Source organism: Pteropus medius, unplaced genomic scaffold (assembly GCF_902729225.1).
Source record: "Pteropus medius unplaced genomic scaffold, Ma_sr-lr_union100, whole genome shotgun sequence".
Taxonomy (NCBI): Eukaryota; Metazoa; Chordata; class Mammalia; order Chiroptera; family Pteropodidae; genus Pteropus; species Pteropus medius.
Window position 1 is genome coordinate 7162701 of NW_024349802.1, and position 24232 is coordinate 7186932.

Consider the following 24232-nt stretch of genomic DNA (forward strand, 5'->3'; position numbering starts at 1 on the left):
AGAATGGGCGGAACACTTCCAAACTCATTTTACGAGGCTGGAAATACCCTGATACCAAAACCAAAGAAGGATGCCACAAGCAAAGAAAATTATAGCCTAATATCTCTGATGATCATAGATGTAAAAATTCTTAAAATATTAGCAAATCAAATTCCACAATACATTTAAAGGATCATAAATTAAGATCAAGTAGAATTTATGCCAGTGAAGCAAGGACAATTCAACATCTACAAATCAATAAATGTGACACACCACATTCACAAATGAAGGATAAAAATTATATTATCTCAATGGTGCAGAAAAAGCATTTGACAAAATTCAACACTGATTTATAATAAAAAACTATCAGCAAAATGTTGATTAGAAGGAACATACTTCAACATAATAAAAGCCATATACAATAAGCCCACAGCTAACACCATACTCAACAATGAAAAGCTAAAAGCTTTTCCTCTAAGATCAGGAGCAAGACAAGGATGCCACTATCACCAATTTTATTCATCATAGTTATTGGAAATCCCAGCCACAGCAATAAGGTAAGAGAAAGAAATAAAAGGCAACTGAATCAGAACAGCAGTATAACTGTCACTATTTGCCAATGGCATATTATATATAGAAAACCCTAAAGACTCCACCAAAAAAACTGTCAGAACTAATCAACAAATTCAATAAGGTTGTAAGATACAAAATCAATACACAAAAATCTGTTTCTAGACACTAATAATGACCTATCAGAAAGAAAAATTACAAAAACAATACCATTTACAATTGCATCAAAAATAATACCCAGGAATAAATTTCACCAAGGAGGTGAAAGACCTGTACACTGAAAACTATAAGACATTAATGAAAGAAACTGAAAACACGAATAAATGGAAAGCTATTCTGTACTCATAGAATGGAAGAATTAATACCATTAAAATCTCCACTGCCAAAACAATCTACAGATTCAATGCAATTCCTAATAAGACCCAATGACACTTCTCACAGAAACAAAACAACCCTAAAATTTATATGGAACCACAAAAGACTCTAAAAAGCCAAAGCAATCTTGAGAAATAAGAACGGAGCTGGAGGCATACCTGTTTTCAAACTAAATTACAATGCTATAGTAATCAAAACGGCATGGTATTTCGCATAAAAACAGACACACAGATCGATGGAACAGAATAAAGAGTCCGGAAATAAACCCATGCATATATGGTCAATGAATTTTTGACAAAGGCACAAAATATATTCAATGAGAAAAGAATGGTCTCTTTGATAAAAGGTACTGGGAAAACTGGATATCCATAAGCAAAAGAATGAAACTGTATCCCTATTTTACACCATACACAAAATTCAACTCAAAATGGATTAAAGACTTGAACTAAAACCTGAACTCTAAAACTTCTAAAAGAAAACATAATGGGTAAGCTTCTTGACGTTGGTCTTGATTTTTTTCAATTTGACACAAAACGCAAAGGCAATAAAAGCAAAAATAAACAAATAGGACTACATCAAACTAAAAAGCTTCTGCTCAGCAAAGGAAACCAACGAAATAAAAAGGCAACCTATGGAATCAGAAAAAATATTTACAAGTTACGTATCTGATCTGATAAGAGATTAAGATCCAAATATATACAAAGAACTCATGCAACTCAATAGCAAAACAAAACAAAACAAAACAAAACAAAAAACGCACACACAAAAATCCAATTTAAAAAATGGATAAAAGATCTGAATAGATATTTTCTCCAAATACATACCATGGCCAACAAATACATGAAAAAGTGCTCAACATCACTAATTAATCAGGGAAACACAAGTGAAAACCATAATGAGATATCACTTCACACTTGTCAGGATGACTATTATCGAAAACACAAGAAATGACAAGGACATTGTGAAAAGGGAACCCCTGTGCACTGTTGGTAGGAATGTAAATTGGTACAACTATAGAAAACAGTATGGATATTCCTCAAGAAATTTAAAGTATAACTACCATATGGTATTTATTGGAAGAAAATGAAAACACTAACTTGAAAAGATATATGCGCCCCCATGTTCACTGCAGCATTATTTACAATAGCTAAGATATGGAAACAATCTAAGTATCCATCAACGGATAAATGGATAAAGAAAATGTGATATATGATATATTACATATTATATATATTATAAATGTTTTTATATGATGGAATATTATTCAGCCATAAAAAAGAAAATCCTGTCATTCGCGACAACAGGGATGGAAGTTGAAGGCATTATGGTAAGTGAAATAGGTCAGATAGAGAAAGACAAATACCATGTGATCTCACTTATATGTGGAATCTTAAAAAAAAAAAAAGCTCATAGGTACAAGAAATGGATTGGTGGTTGCCAGAGGTCAGGGGTAGATAAATTGGCTGAAGCAGGTCAAAAGGTACAAACTTCTAGTTATAAATAAGTCATAGGAATGTAATGTACAGCATGGTGACTATAGTTAATAATAATGTATTACATATTTAAAAGTTGCTAAGAGAATAGATCTTAAAAGTTTTCATCACAAGAAAAAAATTTATAACTAAGTATGGGGATTGATGTTAACTAGACTTATTGTGGCAATCATTTCACAATACAGTAAGTCTAGCCTTCACTTAATGTCATCAATTGGTTCTTGGAACTGTGATGAAATGATGAATAATGAAACCGATTTTACCATAGAGTAATTTATATAAACAAGAGTTAAGTTCCTACATCATCTCTCAATGTTATGACAAAATAACATTGACATATCTGCTGTATACCCAAATATCAAAAAACTACTGTCATTAAAAATAAAAATGCATAAAACATCTGCACAAAAGAAAATATCCAAAGGGCCCAAATTCATTTGAAAATATGCTAAAGCTACCTTGGTCATCAGGGCAATACACACGCACCAGGATGGCTAAAATTTAAATCTCAAAATACTCTGCTTTGGCAGAAATATAGAGCTGGAACTCCCATATGCTGCACTGGGACTGTATATTTTTACCATCACTTCGGAAAACTACTTGGTACTATCTTCTAAAGCTGAATATATGAATACCCAAAATACTACATACGATTCCACTTATAAGTATACACTCGACAATGCCACATGTGTGCACCAAAAGGTATACACTTTTGCAGCAAGAGTATCAGTAGGAGCCTCATATTTAAAAAAACTTAAATCTCTCTCTACGATATGGATAAGCACATTGCAGTAAATTCGAACTATAAAATGCAGAGACCTGGTGTTGTCTGCTATATATAATAACCTAGAGAATCTCTCAAACACAATGTTAAGTGATCCCCATCTCTTCTTTCCTCATGCTGTACAAAAAAAAATAAAAATAAAAAGTTGTGTACATATATATACAATAGATTATTATTCAGCCATAAAAAGGAAATCCTGCCATTTGTGACAATACAGATGAAATTTGAGGGTATTATGCTAAGTGAAAAAAGTCAAAGACAAATACTGTATGATCTCACTTATATGTGGAATCTTTAAAAACAAAATAAGAAAACCCAAACTATAATAAATCAGATTTGTGGTTAGCAAAGGCAAGGGTTGGAAGGAGAACTAAATGAAAGTGGTCAAAGGTATAAACTTCTAGTCATAAAGGAGGATGAGGTATGTCATGTACAATGTGACTGCAGTAAACACCGCTGTGTGATCTGAAAGTTAAGAGTAGATCCTAAAAGTTCTTGTCACAAGGAAAAAAACCATTTTTTTCTTTTTTTCTATATGTGTGTGAGATGATGAATGTTAACTTACTGTGGTAATCATTTCACTATAGTCAATCATACTCAATGCTATGCTATACTCCTTAAATGTATAGTGATATATGTCAGTTACATCTCAATAAGACTAAAAAAAAAAAAGAATGCTGCAGAGGATGGGAAGTGAAAATTGTAAACAAATATATATCATGAATGCACAAATTTAATGAGGGGCAAGAATGTGATATTAAAAAAATAATAAACTTTTTTTAAGCTGCTGCTCCACTCACCCTGCAGTAGGCAGCTTTGCAGCCCTCCACCATCAGAAGAGGGGCTTCTGCCAAGGGAACTGGTCCATGGTCACAGGACATACAAGTGACACTATGTTTGAACTGTGAAGTTCTACATTTGATTCCTAGTTCTACCAGCTGCATAACCCTTGGGCAAATCACTCACCTTCCCTAAGCCTAACATGCCTCCTTGGGAAAATGAGACTAAAGTGGGAGAATTCCACATTTAACACGTGGCCAAGAGAGGAGAGTAAGTGGTCAAACTCCTTGCAAGACAAGCCCTTTCTTCCAGGTTCTCTGAAGTCCATCTAGGGGTGCTTTAAGTCTGCACAGCTGTCTTGTGAGATGTCACTACATTCAAATCAAAACAACTGTGCCCTAAGTTTTTTGTAAAGCCTGTAGTCTGGGATTATGTCCCTTCCTGACATTTTGGTATTAAAATGCCCTTTTATGAAATGGTGATAGTAAGAGGTAGATTCTTTTCATCTCCTAACTTGGGGTGGGGGAGCTATCGTGGAAAACTCTTTGTCAATCTCCAAAATGATTGACTTTTTAGAATTTTCTGTTGTTCTACAAATCCAAAAGCTCCCACATACTGTACACATACCCAGCTTTGTTTTCAGCACTGTCCAAAAAGGCTTACATAAAATCATCAACTCAAGATTACCTATGCCCAGTCTCTTTCACTCTGATGTTGGAACTGCCAGAAATTTCATTAAAATTAAGCCAGCAAAATTTTACAAGGATGGCAGCTTCTCAAAAGAACGAATCCCTCTCTTTGGCACCCTTACCAGAACATTCATCACTCAATTTGCAGTTTAAAAATTTCACAGAAAAGAAAGTGGCGCTCTACCAACATCATCCTGGGCTTTGCCAGGCAGTGAGGAGCAAGCATATCTTCACGATCCAGGAGGTGATTTTCAATGGAGGTGGGATACAGCCAGGATGTTGGTACTAACGGGTGTATGGCTGAAAAATCCTGGGTGAGATAATTTTTATCCAGACTTTTTGGCAAAAACAATCTTCTTGGAGAGCCTCTAAATATTGCCCTAGGATTCCTACCACCCTATGGTAACCTGGGGGATTTAGCCACAAATGGTTTCCTTTAAATCTTTGGTATTTTATGCATTTGAAATCTTATCTCAAGAAGGACTCCAGGCTTCTCTGACCACCAAGGCAAGGCATCCATTATGGACATGTTATGGTCTCCACATGAAAATGCTATCAAGGTCTCTTTGGGAGTAGTCAGGCCTGCTCCTGCCTCAGGGCCCACTTACTGTTCCTTGCAGTCACTTGAATGCCCAGTTACCTTACTCCCCCAGGTCTCCATTCAAGTGTCACCTTACCAGAAAGGCTCACATGACCACCTATGTAAAATAACACTGCCCCTGCTGTCCACTTTATTTTTGTGATAGCACCTGCTCTCCCTGCTCCCCAATCTTCTATAATGACTATAACCCCTCAATAGACCAAAGCTCACTGAGCCTGGAGGGAGGGTAAGAGCCTTTTGTTCGCTGCTATACCCCACTACCGAGAACAGTAACAAGCACATGTAGACTTGATAAATGTTGATCACATGAATGCATCTTTTGTAAACAACTCTGTCAAATGTTAAAAGAATAAGGTGGCTTTTGAAATTTCTTAATAGGATAAAATGCTCTATATGTGAGCAATAGCCATCAAAGTTAAAAATACACTGTCCGCCTCAGCAAGTTCACCTTTGAGGATATTATCCTACAGATACTCTTGCACATGAGCACAGAGACTCACATACAGTGATGGTCACTGTGATACTGTTTGTCAGAATGCCAGAAACAACTAGAAGTCCATTCGTGGAGAACTGGGTATGCTGGTTTTGCACCCTATATAATTAGACCTGAACCATGAAACACTAAAGTGGCTCTATGTGCAGATATGGAAGCACTGCCAATAACAGCAGCAGCTAACACTTGTGCCAGACACTGTTACAAGCATTTTACAGGAATTCTCTCTTAGGCCTCGCAATTATCCTGTGTTATATCTCCATTTTACAGATGAGAAAACTGAGACACCAGAGAAGTCAAGTCACTTCCCAAGGTCACACAGCCAAGAAATGGCAGAACTGGAATACAAAGCCAGATGAGCTGGCACCCTTAACCACTACACCACGGTGCCAAAATAGTAGGTAACATGATTGATATGTATATTTTTAAAGGCAGGTAGGATAAGGCAGGCTTTACATTTTATACGCTTTTACATGCATAATTTCTGAAAGGATACATAAATACTTATTACAGAGACTGCTCGGGGGAAAAGTGGGAGGACCGTGGTGGGAGTGAGATTTTATTACTGCACACTCTTTTGTACCATACAAATTCTTATACATAGTACTAGTCAAAAACAAATTATGCAAATGTTCATAGAGTCGCTGGATTGTAAGGCTGGGATGGACCCCATTATTTTATTGGGGGGGGCGTAAACTGAGGCACAGACTTGCCTGAGGCCACTCAAGTAGGAAGGCAAAGCCGTAAGGCACTGCTAGGGCCTCAGACTCCTTGCCCCCGGTGGGTTCCGTTACCTTCTCTTATTCTCTCAGCATTTCCACTATAGCTGACTCAGCTGTCACAACTGGAGACTTTCAAAAGCTTCCAATTACATAGAATTGAGGGGGAAATTATTATTTGGAATTCAAGTGTTGACACTTGAAAAATACCAACTCTCTTTCACTACAAGTGCTTTAGCATGTTACTAAGGCTTTCTCTGCATGTCTCTGGAAAGGTTATTTTCAGCACATTCCACTTAAACCTAGAGATGCAGGTTCTCCACTATTTCTGGGAGCTGACACCACAATTTACATTAAACAAATGTTTTGAAAATTAGCTGTTCACGGTTCCAATTTCAGCTTCCCCCAGGGTTTAATGTTAGCCAAATACTCATACAGTAAGCAGACAATGTGTTTTATTGTGTAGAAGAAAAACAGACCACCATAACAGACTTCCTGCTTTTGTAATCAAGGGAACAGTTGAGTGGTCGAGTGATTATTGGCATATGGTTATTAGAAACACTGAGTTCCAAATATAGCTACTAGGAGCTAAAGACACACACGTACCCCTTCTATATTTCAAGTCCAAAAAGAAACAAAAAGCCTTCCTAGTGTTTGGTCAATTGGGAAGTTCAAAAAGTCATGAGACAAAACTACTAGGGGAGGAATCAGGGTGACAGGGAGCAAGGATCAGCCCAGGGTTGCCAGCCACAATGAAGCTGAAGAGGCTGCTTGAACATGAAAAAGCAGCAGGCCTGCAGGAACAGTACAGTGGCTCTGACTACAGCTGAAGGAAGGCGAGGCTAAGGGACTCTGGTCTGCCCTGATGGCCCCCAGCGCCCAGCACCAAGGGCCCTGATCTGTAGTCAGCCAGCTCCCTGGGGCCCATTAGACTTGGCATCTTTGTCTTCTTTTTTAAAGTTTAAAAAGGATTGCACAGGCACTTTCCCCCTGCCTTCCCCATCCTGCTTCTCCTCCCAACTGCAAATGTTGAGAGAAAAGAAACAGTTCAATCTGCTAATTTTATAGTTGGCAGGAATGAGAACAGGGCATTCTGTGACATCCCCACCTGGCCCCATGCCTCCTCCAGGACTTATGAGCTAGGTGGAGTGTGAGCATCTGGAAACAAACTTATAGGATGCTCTTCAATATCAGATTTCTCTCTCAAAGAGCTGGGAGTGACTCGGAGCCAGGTGGCGTAGGTAGGGTGGGGTGGGTAGCCTGTTGGCAAGAGGAATTTAGATTCTGTTGTTTTGAGGGAAGCATCTATTTGCATCCAGAAGGATGTATCAAAAAATATAGCCTCTTCCACCTCAAATAAAGAAGGCCCACAAACAGTGTGGGCGGGAGGTCAGAGAAGGTATGCCCATGTAGTGAAAGCCAGTCTGTTTGAGGCACAGACAGGTCAGGGACGTGATCTTTAGGCCAACTCAGGGTGGGGCATGCTAGGAGGGTGGGAGGAGCGTGGCTCCAGGTCAGGGCTCCTGGAGCCCGTCCTGGGCAGTGTCCTTATCATCTCACTCTTGTGAGAGGCTTTGGGCTCCAGAAAGAACATCCTGAAACTGCATCATTAGACCCCCCTAGGCATTTCCAAGTTTTTACTGAGGACATCTTCTGCCAGAGGTAACTTCCTCCTAGTCTGGCTGGAGGTTAGACGGATGACTACTGAGGGGTGCCGAAGGGCAGAGCAGCCTTAAGATTCCATTTTATTAAAGACAGAGCTTTAAGTACACTGTCCTTAGTTTGTTGGTCCTGGAGCCAAATGACAACAGCTGAGGGGCAGGGCCCAGTGACAAAGGAACACACTAATGAGAGGGTTTTGCTCACCACAAAAAGATCAGCACCCAGGACCTAGTCTCAGCCCAAGTTGGTCTGGCAGGAAGGGCCTGAATAACACGTCTGTTTTACTCCTTAACAAGGCAACTATTCTATAAAGCAAACTGTCTGGACTGTCCCTTCTGGACACGCTCAGAGGAGGACACACAGCCATGGCAACACAACATTGATCCTGAGAGCTTCAGGGGTGAGCGAGCAGCTGGCACTCTGAGTAGGACTCAGTGGTAGCTGTCCCTAGCACAGAGCAGCTCCTATACACACAGGACCCTTCTCACAGGCGTGGGCATTCCCCTGAAAGGCCAGGCACAGGGTCCTGCCATCCTAATCTGCCTGCAGCTCTCTCCACATCCCTCTTGCCTACAGAAATCCAGTCCTGAAATTGTGTCCAGACTCTGGCCCTTGAGCAGGACTAGGTCCCCTGTAACCAGCTCCCACATATTCCTCCATGGTGTTCCACCCCATCAGTGGGATGAGACTTCAGGAGGAAAGAGACTCCTCCTCACCCCACCCACCTGCACCTGCCCTGCTCTGCTCTGCCCCTCCTCACACATCCCTGTCAAATCACATACCTTGGATTTCCGGGCCCCTTTCTTCCCTCCTGTTTTCTTAGATACAGGCTTCTTCTGGGATGGAGACTTGGCCTTTTTGGCAGGGGGTGGCGTGATGATGGCTTCCAATTTCCCTTTGGATCCTCGTTTCTTCGCTAGCAACTCAGGGTGGATGTTTGGTAACACCCCACCACTAGCTATGGTGACTCCTTTTAGCAGCTTGAGGGAAAATCAAAGTAGCAGATGGTTGAGCCAGACTACTCTGCCCCACCTATCCATGTTCTTAAGATCTACAAGGATGCTGACAGGACCCAGCCCACTACACAGGGAGCAAGTCCTCAGAGTCCAAGCCAAATACCTTGTTTCATCTCTGCTCTCCCCCATCCCTAATAAGACCTTTAGGAAAAACAGCTATATAGGCGCAGGGAAGCTACTAATAGTCCAAAATGCAGTCCACACCTTTGATAGCCAGCCAAACACCAACTCCCCTCTGCACACAACTCTCTCTTGGGCTGCATGACTTCTTAATCATGTGTCTGGAGTGGGGGGGGGGGAACAGGGAGGCTAGGAGACCCCCATACCTGATTTAGCTCTTCGTCGTTGGCCACAGCCAGCAGGATGTGCCGGGGTGTGACCCGTCCCTTCTTGTTGTCTCTTGCCGCATTGCCAGCCAGCTCCAGAATCTCCGCTGTGAGGAGCAGATGGGAAGAGCACATGGTCGCATTAGAGCATCCGAGGACAGGGTGCATCCTCATGGCCCCGACTCATAGTGCCAGGAAAGGGCATAGGCAGTGGCTTCATGAAGCAGCTACCTTGAGGTATGAAGCTGCAGGTGGTCTGCCTGGCACACTTGGAGCCGAAGTGTTAAGTCAAACCCCTGATCCAACCCCTTTGTTTTAAAGATGAAGATACAGAGACTTAGAGAGAAAGGACCAGCTGAAGGTCCCTCAGTAAGAAATGGCAGAGCTGAGATCTAAACGTATTTCCCAAACAAGGTTGCCTGCAGTTAGCACCCATGTGTCACCCAAATATTGTAAATTTTAATACATGATTTTCATGTAGCTAGGTTTTTCCCTCTATTATGTAATGATTCTGAGTTTTGACTTTGCTGGAGACATGTGGTATTTAGAACATGACCTAGAATATTTGAAATTCTGTAGTACCAAGAAGTAGTCAGACTTGAGTTGGGCCCAGATGGGTGGGCTAGAAGGTTGTCACAGCAGGGCAGTGGCATGGTCAGAATTGCAGAAGCAAGGTTGTAAGATACACTTTGACACAGTCAGTTTTTCGTTAGAGGTGATGAGCTTGACAGCTACCAGAAGAACTGTGCTACCTAGGAGGAAACCTAGGACCAACCCCAAAGAGCCAATGGTGTGGCCCCTGAGACTGAACCATGCATCCTGAGTTTATGGGGCTCCGGGACATGGTGGCATATTGGAGGTGTTTAGTAAGTCTCTGTTGAACGCCTGCACATTAATCAAAACTAGCAGAAAACAACTGGACTCTTTACCAAATCAATGCCATAAAAACGTAAAATGGAAGATGTTGGGTGTGGAGATTAAAAGAGGCTAAAGAGACATAACAACCAAATACAATACAAGGAGTAAATCTGCCATGGGATCATTATTACGAAAAAAGCTAGAAAAGTCATTTAGGACACAGCAAAGGAGATCAGATTATAGACTGGCTATCAGACACTAGGGAATTATTAACTGTCTTGGGTGTGACAGTGATATCACTACTCTGTAGAGAACATTTTGTTCTCAGGAGATACATGCTTAAGTATTTAGGGATGAAGGATCTTGATGTCTGTGATCTACTCTCAAATAATTCTGAAAAATTCTATAGAGTAAATTGTGGTGAAATGTTAACAGTTGTTAAATCTAGAATGTTCCTCTGTCAGCATTCTGTAAATTTGAAATTTAAAAAAAAAAAAAAAAGCTACAGAAATATGAGCCTGACCATTATATTAGCTGATGCTAAATTAGGGTTTATTTACTGTCCTCTGGGACAGGCTCTCACCAGACAAGACACTATGGCCCCCAAAATGGGGAGATTAGGAAATGACCTTTGTTTCCTCCTAGGTAGCACAGTTCTCCTGGTAACTGTCAAGCTCATCACCTCTAACGAAAAACTGACTGTGTCAAAGTGTATCTTACAACCTTGCTTCTGCAATTCTGACCATGCCACTGCCCTGCTGTGACAACCTTCTAGCCCACCCATCTGGGCCCAACTCTAGTCTGACCTCTTCCTGGTACTACAGAATTTCAAATATTCTAGGTCATGTTCTAAACACCACATGTCTCCAGCAAAGTCAAAACTCAGAATCATTACATAATAGAGGGAAAAATCTAGCTACATGAAAATCATGTATTTAAAATTTACAATATTACATGGTATTATTCATTGTTAAGACATACGAATATCTGAACCCAATGCAAACACTGCTCTGTGTGCAAAGCTGAAAAGCTGCTTGCTTGGCTACTCCTGCAAACTCTCATATTGGTAGGGGTAAAAAATCAGTCACTCCTGAACAGCAGGTACACCTCCTAAATCCATGGCAGGAATTCATTTCCTCAGTAATCACCGAACTGATGACACAGGACACCAGAGGCACCTGCCTGCTTGATGCTCCCAGGCCCAGAGCCCCTCACCATGGATTTCACATGTAAGCGTCATCACCTGAATAAGGCCGGGAGAAGGGAAGATGACCGGTACATCTTTCACGTTCACCCCTTAAGTCTCAACAGAGCTGGTCCTCATACAGCCTGTACAGGTGGAGAGATGGCCCTCTCAGTGTGTCTTTCATTCTCCTGTGTTCACAGGGAGCACATCTGCAACACTACTATCCCGACTGCAACCTGGGAGGGAGCTAAAGCAGGAGTCTGACCTGACATGAGCACATACCCTGGGAGTAAGGGCACAGGAAAGAGCTAGCCACAGCCGTCACTGGGCTGGAGCCTGTGCAGTGCAGCAGGAAGGCTGAAGAGGGGCAGCAGGCAGCGTGGAGCTGTAGCCCACGTGGCTGACTTCCTGGCCTCCACCATCCCCTCCCCAGCCTTCCCCCACCCTCTGAGGTCACAGGGAAGCATGGGCCATCAGTATCTGCAGAGCCAGAATATATAGAAGGCAGGTGGATTACAACCTTTTCTCCATAATGTGCTAAGACAGCTTTATCTGGCTTCATTAGAGAGAGAGAGAGAAACACCCACAGTGCTGCCCTAACCCCGCTCCTTTGGCAGGAAGGCCGTTTGAAATTACAGTTTCTCAGGAAAGTGGAGGAGGCCTGTTTCCTCTTTCTGCCCAGAGTGTTAGTGGAAGGCTCTCTTCAAAGAAGGCACAGTGACCGTTGATGAAGGGAAAGGAGAGGAGGGATGTGGTCTTTTTATTTTTGGCAGTGCTGCTCTTTTTTTGTGCAGAGAAGATGGTGATGATGGATGCAAAGAGCTGGGGCATGGGGTGGGGGTCACCAGAACTCTGAGTGTTTGGCCCCCGGATTTGGAAAGAAGATAGGCAGTTTATAACATAAGAAAATAAAACAATAGAGTGGCCTATAAATAGCACCTATGGCTGAGAAATCTGAAGATCAATTCTCCGGAAATTCCCTGACTTCCAAGAGCTTTTTTGCTTTTTTCTCCCTTGAATTCTCACTCTGTGGCTGAAACTTCCAATGGCCTGAGCTTCTCCCCCTGGGAAACAGCAAGGACTGTGCTCGCTCACTGCTAACTCAGCGTGGATTGGGGATGCCAGACTGGATCCACGTGGGAGTGAGGACGAGGTGGATGTGGAGGGGCTGGGGAGGGTGTGTGCAGTGGGATGAGAAGTGTTTCGACTCCTTGGAAAGCGCTGGGCAGGGTGTCATTCTGCTGCCTGTCTCACAAAGGAGCCGGAAAATCCAGGACTTCCTTTTTGCAAAATCCCAGGTCACCTTTGAACTGGCCCTCCCACACCCAATGCCAGAATGGCCCCTCTGCCCTGTGAGGAAGGAGGGGAGCTGTGTCAAGCAGAGAATACAAAGAGGGGCACAGACCCACACTCCAGCTAGTTGGGCAAGAGCTTTATCTTCAGTTTATTCCTGCATGTTTGCCAGAGGAATGCTTACCATAGTGACTCCTTTTATCAAGGGACACACAAGACAGAGCACCTCAGAGACACACCTTTTCTGAGAAGTGTATGCCCTGCCCCACCCCAGCACTGCTGCAGGGGGAGAGCTGGGGCATTTACAACCAAGGAAGATGGAGGACACACTCTGCTGACAAAAGCAGGAACTCAGGGCACAAACTCACACCTTGACAAGTATTCGGTAATACCCACCCTTTCATCCTCAGTCTGGTTTTAGAAGCAGTGATCGTAAAGGGCTTTCCTGGCTAAGAGAGGGCTGCCTGCTGCAGGGGGAGAGGGGAGGTGCAAAATGCCAGCAACTGGACAGTATGGGACAGTTCCCATCTGCCCTGCAGGGCATGTTCCAGGGAAGAAGAGAGAGAGAGGGTGCTGGCTGCTGAGGAATTGGGGCAGGGTACAGCTGCCAGAGGAGATTTCTTGATTAAGTTCCTTCCTAGTAAGTGATCCTGGACTTTGCAAATGATAGCAAGGGGTGAGTCATAGAAGCCCAGGCTCAGGGCTAGACATGGGTTCCTGTCACTGCATCCCAAGCCTATTGGGATGGGACCCCACCAGCAAAAGGGCCATGTCCTAGGCTAGGCCAGAGCTAGCTTCAGCTCTGCCGACATGAATGTACCCCCAGCCTTCCCACCGGGGAGGGTTTCCTGCAACTGATGCAGCTAGTGCTTTGGAAGTTTTCCTGCAGATCTAAATACCACCCTCCCCAACTCCCCACTCCCATCTCCCCGCACCCCCACCCCACCCCCCACCCCCAGCTGGTTTAGTGGTTTAAGGGAAAAGGAATTCTGAGAAAGAGAACCAGGAAAGCACCAGACCTACAGACACAAATCCTTCTCTCCATGGTTTCCAGGGCTCAACGCTCTCATCCTCCCTTGGAGTTTTCAGGAGCCACAGCCCTGGGGGCTGTAACCAAAACAAATGGAATCCATAAGAAACCACAGGAGGAAACTGGAAAAGAGCAGTTAGGAAGAAAAGAAACAGACCCCTAACCAGGTTCTCCACTCCTCAAGCCAAGTCTTCCTGGCGGGGCAATGACAGTCTCATTTTGTTACTGATGACCAACGCTGGACTGGTTTGGGGCCCAGAGCACCTGGGATCAGTTCTGGAGAGGCCCCTCTGTGTGGTAAAGTTCCCCAATTATAAACACTGCCAAGGGGACACGTTGAATGAGCAACACTGGCCGGCTCGTGAGCTATTTTTTTAAAGAACTTTTTGTTTGCTTAAAGATCTAATTTGCAAGAAACCCCAGCATCTCTGGCTCCCACTCCAGTCTCTGGCAAGTAGTGAGCCCCTGACTCCATCATTTGTAGTGACCAGCGATACAACCTTATTCCCTCCTCAGAGCAGCAAGAGCTGCAGAGGCACCCCAGGGCCCAGCATTCCCCCGCCTCACTGAGCACCATTGTTGTAAGGCCACTTGACAAAATCCTCACACCCCTAAATAAGGACATTATTTGGCAGCTTTTGCAGGTACAGACCAGCTGTCTGAATGTGAATACCTCTGACAGGTCTACTTTCCAAGTTCACCCAGAGACTAAAGGCTTAGAGTCTTTTTCTTCTCCCCCCAAACATCTTGACCTGAACCATATCCATTGTATTGAAGCATTCTGTCTATCTTCCTTCAGGGAGATGAAGTCATGGTTTGCAGAATGAGACTCCTAACAGCTAACAGGTGACTTGTGGAAGCTGCGCCAAACCTTGCAAAGAGAGTCAGGGGCTTCTACAGAGCTGTTTGAAGCATCTCTTCTAACAAAAGAAATATTGAAAATAACAACCAGAAATCAAAGAAAAGCAAATGTTCACATAATCCCAAGGAGAAAACAGACATTTGCTACAAAGCCAACAACATGACAAGGAATCTGTTTATTGTATTTCTTTCAATTCATCAGGCTTCCTTCAGCAGTTCACTGAGTTCAGAACTGTTTTACACCATCCCTGAAGGCCTTAACCCAATCAACCTCAATTGGAGAGTGACTGCTAAGAGTTTCCTGTATCCTGACTGCACCAGTTTCTTCCAATTCCCTAGGTGGCCCAGAATCCACCTGCCCACATCCCACCTTTTCAGGAGATGAGTGGCAGAGTCTGAAGCCCGCTAAGCCATCAGCCTGGAGCTCCCGGGCCTTGCTCATAGGCCACAGCAAAGCTCTCCAGTCTGCCTGTCACAGGGGCCTCTAAGGAATAAGGGATTCCATGAGAAAATAAAACTTAGAGCAGTAATTGAAAGTGGTGTTTTTTGTGCAGAGTATAAGATATTTTGTAAGAATGAGTCATTCTGTTGCTTTTCTGCAGATGTTCCAAATCTGACACAAATTTGTCCATTCCTGTTAAGCCCACATTACAGACTCCCTCCTAAGGGCCTGTGAGCTAGGGGTCCAGGGGGCAGCATCTGGTCCGGTCTCCCACCTTCCCCACAAACTTTCCCAATAAAATAGAAACTCAACTCAATTGGGGAGTTTCTAAAGTTAGCTAATTGTTTTTCATATTTCAAAGTAAAAAATAATTTTACATTATACCCCTTAACGAAGAGGAGATATTATGACTCTTGGCAGACATTGCCTTCAGCTAACCCCCAGACCAGGGCATGATTACTTTCCCTTTCTGGAAAGCCTTCCTCTACCTTCCCCAAATCTCCAGCGCTTCTGTGTAAGCTCACCTCCTCGGTCCTCAGTGGACGGCAGGAGCCAGAGTGTAGTGGTTAGAGGAGGGACTCTGCTGTCACACTGCCTGGGTGGGAACCCCAGCTCCTGCACTTAGCTGTGAGGCTCGTCAAGATATACCTGAGCCTCAAAACGGAGATAACTGAGGCTTTAGGCTTGTGAGGATTAATGAGTTACCATGTAACATGCTGAGAACACTATGGTTGAGGCTACGATCATACACTGTCTTTTAAAAAGTATAGCAGGCTTGATTTCTAGGGAAGAAATTAGATTTTCTTTTCCTCAGTTTCTTCTATCAAAATAACTGATGGATAGATGGATGTGCATGAAAGCAAGAGGAGGAGAAAAGCAATATAGAAAACCTGGTGTTTCCTCCCCCGATAGTTTATTCTTTGCTGTTACACTTAACAGTTTACATGTGTTTGAAAAATGTACTTGAACCTGATTAACCTCCGTGCTGCCAGATTTGCCTTGATAGAATGCAGCATCCAAGGTGGCCCCACAGGCAGACTCTGCCTTGGGATGGGGTCTGGGGCTTTTGTCTGACCCCAGCAGGGTGTGCTATGGAAGGGGCAGGATCAAAGCCAGCTGCTGAGGCAGCGAAAGTCAAGGACCCAGGAAGGAAGGTGGGAGGGGGAGGTGCTTGGGAAAGGCCCAGAGAAACTTGCTCTAACCCAGGGCCTGGTGAACAGCCTGGTGAACAGTGCCCTCTGCCCCACTAGTCACTTGCTTTCAAGGACTCTAAATTAAAATACAAGGAAATGGTTAATATGTGTTTGTTTTGATATAGAAAATCACAGCCATTTGTTCTTAATGCATCTCAGAAAGGGGCAAACAATCAGACATGTCTGTTGAAATGAAATGACTTGAAGAATGTCAAGAGGAAACTCACTTAAAAAGCCCTGACATGGTGCCTTTTCTCAGACGGCCTTTTAAAGGGGGAAACAAATTACAGAACAGGGCGTGTGGTGGGCTGCCATCATGGGGGGGGCAGAGGCGATACCTGTTATCTGCATTTATGCACCCATTCAGATGTGGATCAGCTTTGCCTCCTGGGAGTGGCTAAGGGGCTAGAGCAGAGGGAGACATTTTGCTCTACTCTCTTGTGTGCTGTCTGAGTTTATCTTGTGCACAATTTATCTTTTCAAAATGTAAAAAGTAAAGTGAAAACGCAGTAAATGAGAAGAGGCAGCTATGCTACATGTCACTCCACTGGTTTTCGCAAGTACGTGTCACAAGCACCCCCTCTTGCCCTGACATCTGTCTCAGCCTGCTTAATCCAGCTTCTCAAAAAAAAGCTCTCAGCATATGAAGACTTTTGAGGTTCTTTTCATGACATTATTTTTAGAGCAATATGAGTGTCATAGTATGGAAGGCCCCCAAGAGAGACTACCACTCTTAGAGTCATCTGTAATAGCCTAGCCCAGGCCTTGTCTGCCGAAGTGAATTTCTGATGCTTAAGGCCACTTGTCTAAGGATTTGCCTAAGCTGTCACCCAGGATTCCACCCCCCTTTCACCAAAGGGACAGTAAAAGGACATTGGGCAAAATGCTTCTGGCCCTGCAGTCCACCCTCAGTGCCACTGAGCGATACAATCCCCAACACCAGACTGGGCACTGCCCTCCCCTATCCGAGGACTCTGTGGCTCCTCATGGCAGCCCCTCAGGCCACCTCTAGCCATTAGTGCTTCCCCCCCAGGACCTCACTTGTCCTGCTGCTGCTATAGCCAGCATCTCTGACACTGACCAGGCTGCCTCTTCCCTATAGCCAGCACATCACTCCTCTTGTGCTCACAACTCATCTCCTTCTTCGACTTTCCTCCTTCAGTGACTACTTGTCCTTCCAGGCCCATCGTTGCTGGGCAACAAAATTGTCTCCAGCCTTTAGGGATCCATACCCTGTGCCCTTTGGTGATCACCTGGGACTCTCAGGGTCTGCCCTCTCAGGAATTCAGGCTGGCCTCCTCAGTTAGGTTGTGACTCCAAGGACAGCAGCCAACCTTGGAAAACTGGGCAGATACTATCCTCCCGAGATGTCCACTGAAGACAAAAAGAGATGCAAAGTGGACTAAGTGATCCTGAATCCATCCCAGTTCTCTTCTTCTAACTGCTAAGGTTTCCGCTCCAGTAGAGAGCCTGCAAGTCATGCTCTTCTAGAGATGGGTTACGTGCTAAGCGACCTTGGAGAAATTATTTAAATGCTCAGAGCCTCAATTTCTTAAGCAAAATAGGTGGTTTGAAAATTCAATGAGTTAACAAATGTGAAGCACTTGGTCATTGCTTGACACCTAGTAAGTGCTCTGTCGGTGTTTTAGTAAACTGCTCTGTCTTTGCGGAGCACTCAAAGCACCACCACAATTACAAGTCACAATCTGAATTTGAAAGAAACTGCCAGGGCCCAGGATAGAGGTGGGAGGCAAAATAAAACCAAACAAACAAACAAAAACAACCAATGCTACTCAAGTTAAGTACCCTCATTTTCTGAATGAACAGCAGATACTGACTTTTAGCAGTCAATATCCAGATTTACAGAGGCAATAGATAAATGTTAACCAAAGAATACCTCAGTTACCAATTACCACAAAGAGCATCAATAAGGATAGCAATGGCCAGGGAAACCAATAGATTAGCCTTTTCCAGAGGCCCTGGATTTCTAAATGGTTCCTGCAGGCAAGAAATGTGAGCTCTGGCAAGCAATGAACCTTCTTCTAGAAAGAGGACATTTATAAATGTCTTCTATAAAGACCATTCAATAAATGTTCCCCCTCTAGACATACAGGGGTGATATCAACCCTGTGAGAGGACATCTCAGTGTCAGGCACCATGGCCAGCCTCTGAAGTACCAGAGAACATACACTTTCTGGCCTCTAGATAGAAGGCATTTGTTTAGAAAGGAGGAAGGTTGGGTGAGAAATGAAGGACGAGTGGGAGGAAGGGAGAGAAGGTGGGAGGCAGGGTCAGAGCTGTAGACTGGCTGAGCAGCCTGGCCAATCTGAGAAAAGTCTGTGCTGTCTTCTTGGCAACCAGAACCAGAGGGGGTGGTGGGAAGAGATGGAGATGGAGGGGAGCTGGCTGTGGCTGATACCCTTTGGGTTTGTCTTCTTGCTAGAACTTATTTATAGCCCCGAGAGTGGTTTTTTACTTTCATGGTATTTTATGCTGGGTTGATTAGACATCGAAGCCCTTGGGTAGGGAAAGAAATCAAGAAGACTATAAATATGTTTTATTCTGATATTTTAACAGGAAAATATTGGGAGACAAGGTATCTGTAGAATTCCTACCCATTTCCTTCTTTTAAAGCCTTTCCTAATGGTCACCCACAGAAGGACCCTGGGATGCTGTTATTTTAATCAGTTGGGCAGCTCCTCAGGTTTGACCCATTATGTCCTGGTGTTAATCCTAATTATACTTCATTAAAAAGATCCAGGGTCTAGTTCAGCTCTCACTCTCATCTATTTCCTGGTAGAATGTGACATTACCAACACTACTTCCTCCTGAAACTCATCCTCTAACTGGTCTTCTTATCCTTCAATTAAAAAAAACTTACTTATTGGGCAGATGCAGAATGTCAGCCCTCCTGCTGAGAGCTGAGTACACAATGGTAAGGAAAGGGTGGGGAAGGTGCAGTCCCAGCCCTGAGGTCACTAATATGGCCTCTGATATGTCTGGCCCACCACAGACACTGGATACAAATCTGCTGAAATCAACAATGATTCTTTCCACCCCCCAGCACCCCCACTGGGCACTTGCACTTGGTCAGAGCTTGCTAACTCTTTTGCAAATAGGTCATTACAGATGAATTACTAAACAAGTGAACCAGGCATTGCAGCATTCAGGCAGGCTGTGATGAAGTGCAGCTCCATTCTCCAAGGCACTGGCCTGGTTTCATGTATTAGAACAAATGCTCAGGATCCATGGCAGGCAGTGTGAACTATAAAGCTCTTATCCAAGCAAAAGCAGCCACATGATGGCCCAGGATCCAGGCAAGCCTCACTTTATAGTATCAAGTCGGGACTCAAGGTTGGCAAAGGGGACCAAGGGTGCTGGGGGCAGGTCAGGGGCAGACCCACAATCCTCAGATTCTCCCAACCAAGATTTTGGCTTAAAGAGAAACGTCAAGTCTCTGAATATCACACATACCCATTATCCTGACTCACTAATTTTTTTTTTTGACATTTCATTTTCTAGATTTTGAAATGAAAAGGGAAAAGAATAATATCTTTGAAAAGATATATAACATATATAAGAAACTAATAATGTTGACAGTCTCTTGAGAGAACTGGGTATGCAGAAGAGCAGGGAGGTAGATGCATGTTTCACGGTATGTCCTTCGAGACCATGTGAATTTTACCATTGGTATGTAATACTTATTAAAGAAAATTACTTTCCACGAAAGTAAAAGAACAATGAAAGACCTACCAGATATGAAAAACATATTATTAAGTATATAATAAGACAGAGCAATGAAAAAGAAAAAGTCCAGAAATAGCCCTAATTATATCTAGAAATTTCACATACAGTAAAGGTAGCATCTCAGATTACCAGGGAAAAGATGGATTATTCAACTAATTGTGTTGAAATAACTGAGGTCACCATCTGGAACAAAATTAAGTTAATCCCTATCTCACACTATGTATCAGGATAAATTCCAAATGGATCAAAGTAAACGTATAAAAACTTAAACCATAAAAATACTAAGCAAAAGCATGAAGGAATTTCTCGGTTACTTTGAAAAGAAATTGGCTTTCTGAACAATGACTCAAAATCCAGCAGAAATACTCATAAAAACTTCAGATATTAGAATTATTCAGATAAATTTGGTAATCATCTCAGAATAATATGCATATCAAACCATCACATTGTACACTTTAAATATATCAATTATATTTGTCAATTATTCCTCAATAAGTTAAAAATGTTACTCAGATAAATATTAGCTATGTATGATATTTAAATTTTTGAAAATGAAGAGAAAACAAGAGATTTTAAAGAATGCCAGATTCAAAAAAGAACCAAATGGAACTTCTAGAAATAAAAAGTATAAAAACCGAAATAAAAAATTCAGTAACTGAATTAAATAGGAGATAAAATACAGCTGAAGAGAGAATTAAACTGGGAGACAGACCAACAATAATTATCCTGAACGAAGTCCAGAGATTGAAATGAAAAATATGAATGAGATGAACAGTTATGAAAGATGGACTGAACATTAACGTGTTTGTGTTCCAGAAGGAGAGACTAGAATAGAGACACTGAATAAATAACAGCTAAAAACATTACAGATGAAATTAAAAAACATTCAAAAACAGAGCCTGAGAAAGTTTATCACCAAAAGACCTCACTAAATGAAATTCTAAAGGACATACTTCAATCAGAAGTAAAGTGATATCAGACAGAAGGTCTGACATGAAAGAGCCACACTTAGTTTTGGTCACACCTTTTCCAAAAGTAGGTTTTACAGTGCTGTGTGCTTTTCCATTGGCCCAAGAGCAAAAAGAACCCTTGATGTGTAATTTGTCTGTACATGTCCAGACCCCAATGGCAGGAAGTTGCATATTACCCTTCAAAGGGAATTTGGGAAGCAACAGTGAGACTCCTTGACTGTTGAGGATTCCTAGGCAACGTAACTTATCTTCAAGAAAGCAGAGAGATTTTCAACAAATGGTGCTGGAATAACTGGACATCCACAAGCAAAAAAATGAATCTAGACAGATCTTATATCTTTTGCAAAAATTAACTCAAAATGGATCATAGAACTAAATGTAAAACAAAGAACTGTAAAACTCCTAGAAGATAACAGAGGAGAAAATCCGGATGACTGCGGGTTTGACAATGACTTTTTAGATACAACACTAAAAGCACAATACATGAAAGAAAGAATTGATTAGTTGGACTGCATTAAAATTAAAAACTTCTGCTCTGTGAAAGACACTGTTAAGAGAATAAGATGACAAGTCACATACTGGGAGAAAATGTTTGCCAAAGAAAGCAATGAGGGCTTTCCTTTCTCCGAGTGATGCATTCCAATCACCCAATGCCCCCCCACCCGCACTGTGAGAGAGCAGGGGGATGGGGTCATTGTTTCATGAAGGGGGGCCAGGTCACATCTTCTCTGTCCTGGACAACCTCGTAGACTTCTCAGAAGGACTGGATGCAGACTGAGTAAAAGCTCAGTTTTTGAGCTACAGAGCAGATTCACATGCCCCTGGGCAAAGTGTGTCCTCAAGCTGTGCTGCCTCTTGCACAACTTGGGAGTGGTAGTGAAGTACTGAGGAAGTCCACCCCTTGGTGGTGTCCATGCTCTAGCCTCAAGCCCTGAGGTCTGACCCACCTGGGGTCTACTAACTGGCTGGCCATGTGACACCACAACATCAGGGAAATGCAAAGGTACCCAGTGCTAAACTGCTCTTTTTCAAGCACTCCTTGAATGTCCATCCGCTATGGAATCGCCTATTCCCCTGGGAGGCTGAAGGCGGACTGGCAATGCAGTGTATGTGGGGAGCTTCTCCTTAATTACTTCCTGATTTGCTTTGTAAGATTATGTACAGTGATAATTTCCTATGACTGGCTATCAGAGAAGATCATCAAGAACAGATATTAATAAAAAACAAATAATTACACTAAAATCTAATTCTCATGCATGTACATATATACACAAAATGGATCACAGGCATTCAGTGCCAGCTACGATATCTCTGGGCAGTGGGATTTTGAGTGAGTTTTAGCTTCTTAAATTTTCAAACACAAATTGCTCACATAACCACGAAAGGGAGTATGCATTTAAATAACAGTCTGCATACACTGGGTACCCAGCACACTGGAGTTTCAACTTCAGGGTTTCCATTTTCCCTCTAGTTATGACCCTCCAGCTCATTAAATCTTTAGTCTTCTCTTTTCTGTGTTTTTTGTTTGTTTTTAAGGAAAATGAAACTGCAGAACAGTGAGCACTATGGGGTGCTAAGAGCTCCTGGGGAGCATGAATGCCCATAAGGTGCTAGCAAGAGTTGGTTGGGTCCTGTCCTAACATGTTAGTCTAAGGTGGGGGTGGTCATGCTAACAAGCAAGAGATGTAGGAAATTCAAAGGGCCTCGGAGCATCAAGGAGCCAGCCTGACTGTCCTCTTCTTCCTGCCCTATTTTTAGCTGTGTGAGTACAGGACACACTTGGGTGTCCTGGAAAGGAAAGTAGTAAAGAGGCCAGGTAAGTGACAGAGCCAACTGCAGGCTCTGCCTACCCTAACCCCCACGCTTGTCAGATCCTTTCTTCCCCAGGCCGGAAATGCCAAGTGCGATGGGTGTTTGCTGAAATGAATATGCAACGATAAGTGCTGCTGACAGGAGAGGGCTCTCCCTACTGCACTTACAGGAGATGCGGGCAGGGATGGAGTGTGGTCCAATGACTAACACCAGAGAGATGCAACATCTGACCCATGTTACAGATCAGAAATCAAACTAGCTGAAACTTAGGATGAGGATGATCATTTTATTAGCCAAAATCAGGCAGCAAGGTGTATTTTTAACAACCATCCCTTTTCCTTGGGATTTTATTGCAGGATGCAATCGGGCACGAGGGCTGGGACTTATCGAGTCTGTAAAGTGGTCACAAGGTCACCCAGGGACCCTCCTTGTTCCCCAGGCCAGGAGCTGGCCTGTAAACTTTACCATGGTTGGTGAAATATGTATAACAGTGTAGATGTTCTGGTCACTGATGAGACAGGAGAGAGAAGACCTGAGGTCGAAAATATGGGGGATGGGGAGGGGCAAGCTTGGGAAAATGGAAAAGGAGAGGGTTTTTTTTTTTAAGAATATGCAAATTCAGATTTTTATCATTTTGTAGATTAGATCCAAAGAAGATAGAAGAAAAAAATTCTAGCCACAGTCTTACACTGTGAAAGGTGGAAACGCACTATTATGACAACAGGTTTTTAAACAGACCAGAGTGCAGGTATCCAAATCAGGAGAGCTCTCACAGTGGTCACCATGGAGGGACTATGCTTATGACTAGGTGTCGATGTTCAGTCTTAAGAGTGGGTAGCCAAGGCTTTCCATCCTCCTAATGTCCAGAAATCCCGAGAAAGGATTTGACTTTGAGAACAGGCTTATGTCCTAGGAGGTAAGCTGGTAGAATAAGGTGTGTGATTAGGCTATGGAACAGGGTTTTCAGTAAAGGATCTTGTTTATTTATTAAAAGGAAAAACAAGTCATCACACATCATTTTGCATTTGATGAATAGGAACCAGGCCTGTTCTCTCAGGGGTTGGGTTAAATGGCTCCAAAAGCTCCAACTTCCTCCCAGGGTAAGTTCCTTGGGCAGAGATTTTTGTCATGAATCTCAGTGTCCAGGACAGGCCTGGAGACTAGTAGGCCCTTCGCGAGTCAGTGCTTGAGTGACTTAGCAGAGTAAATGTACGGCTTCCCCAAGTCACTACCTCACTTAGCAAATATCGTTGGAAGAGAAAGACTTAGGTATCTTCCTTATTGGTCAAGCTTTGTGCTTTGGTGCCACAGTGAGCCAAACTGAAGTTCATGCTTTATGGTGGCTCTTGATT

The 24232-nt window shown here is 43.1% G+C and overlaps 1 protein-coding gene across 8 annotated transcripts in view; it reads right to left on the reverse strand.

Annotated features, from left to right (window-relative positions):
- The window catches only part of MACROH2A1 (macroH2A.1 histone), a 73258-nt gene that overhangs the window by 32806 nt on the left and 16220 nt on the right, over positions 1 to 24232 (reverse strand). For all 8 annotated transcript variants that reach the window (XM_039836076.1, XM_039836070.1, XM_039836074.1 and 5 more), the window contains exons 3-4: positions 9488 to 9594; positions 8928 to 9125 (exon numbers count right to left, since the gene is read on the reverse strand). In XM_039836076.1, coding sequence (XP_039692010.1) covers positions 8928 to 9125; positions 9488 to 9594 — 305 coding nt within the window. The remainder of the gene's footprint in view (positions 1 to 8927; positions 9126 to 9487; positions 9595 to 24232) is intronic.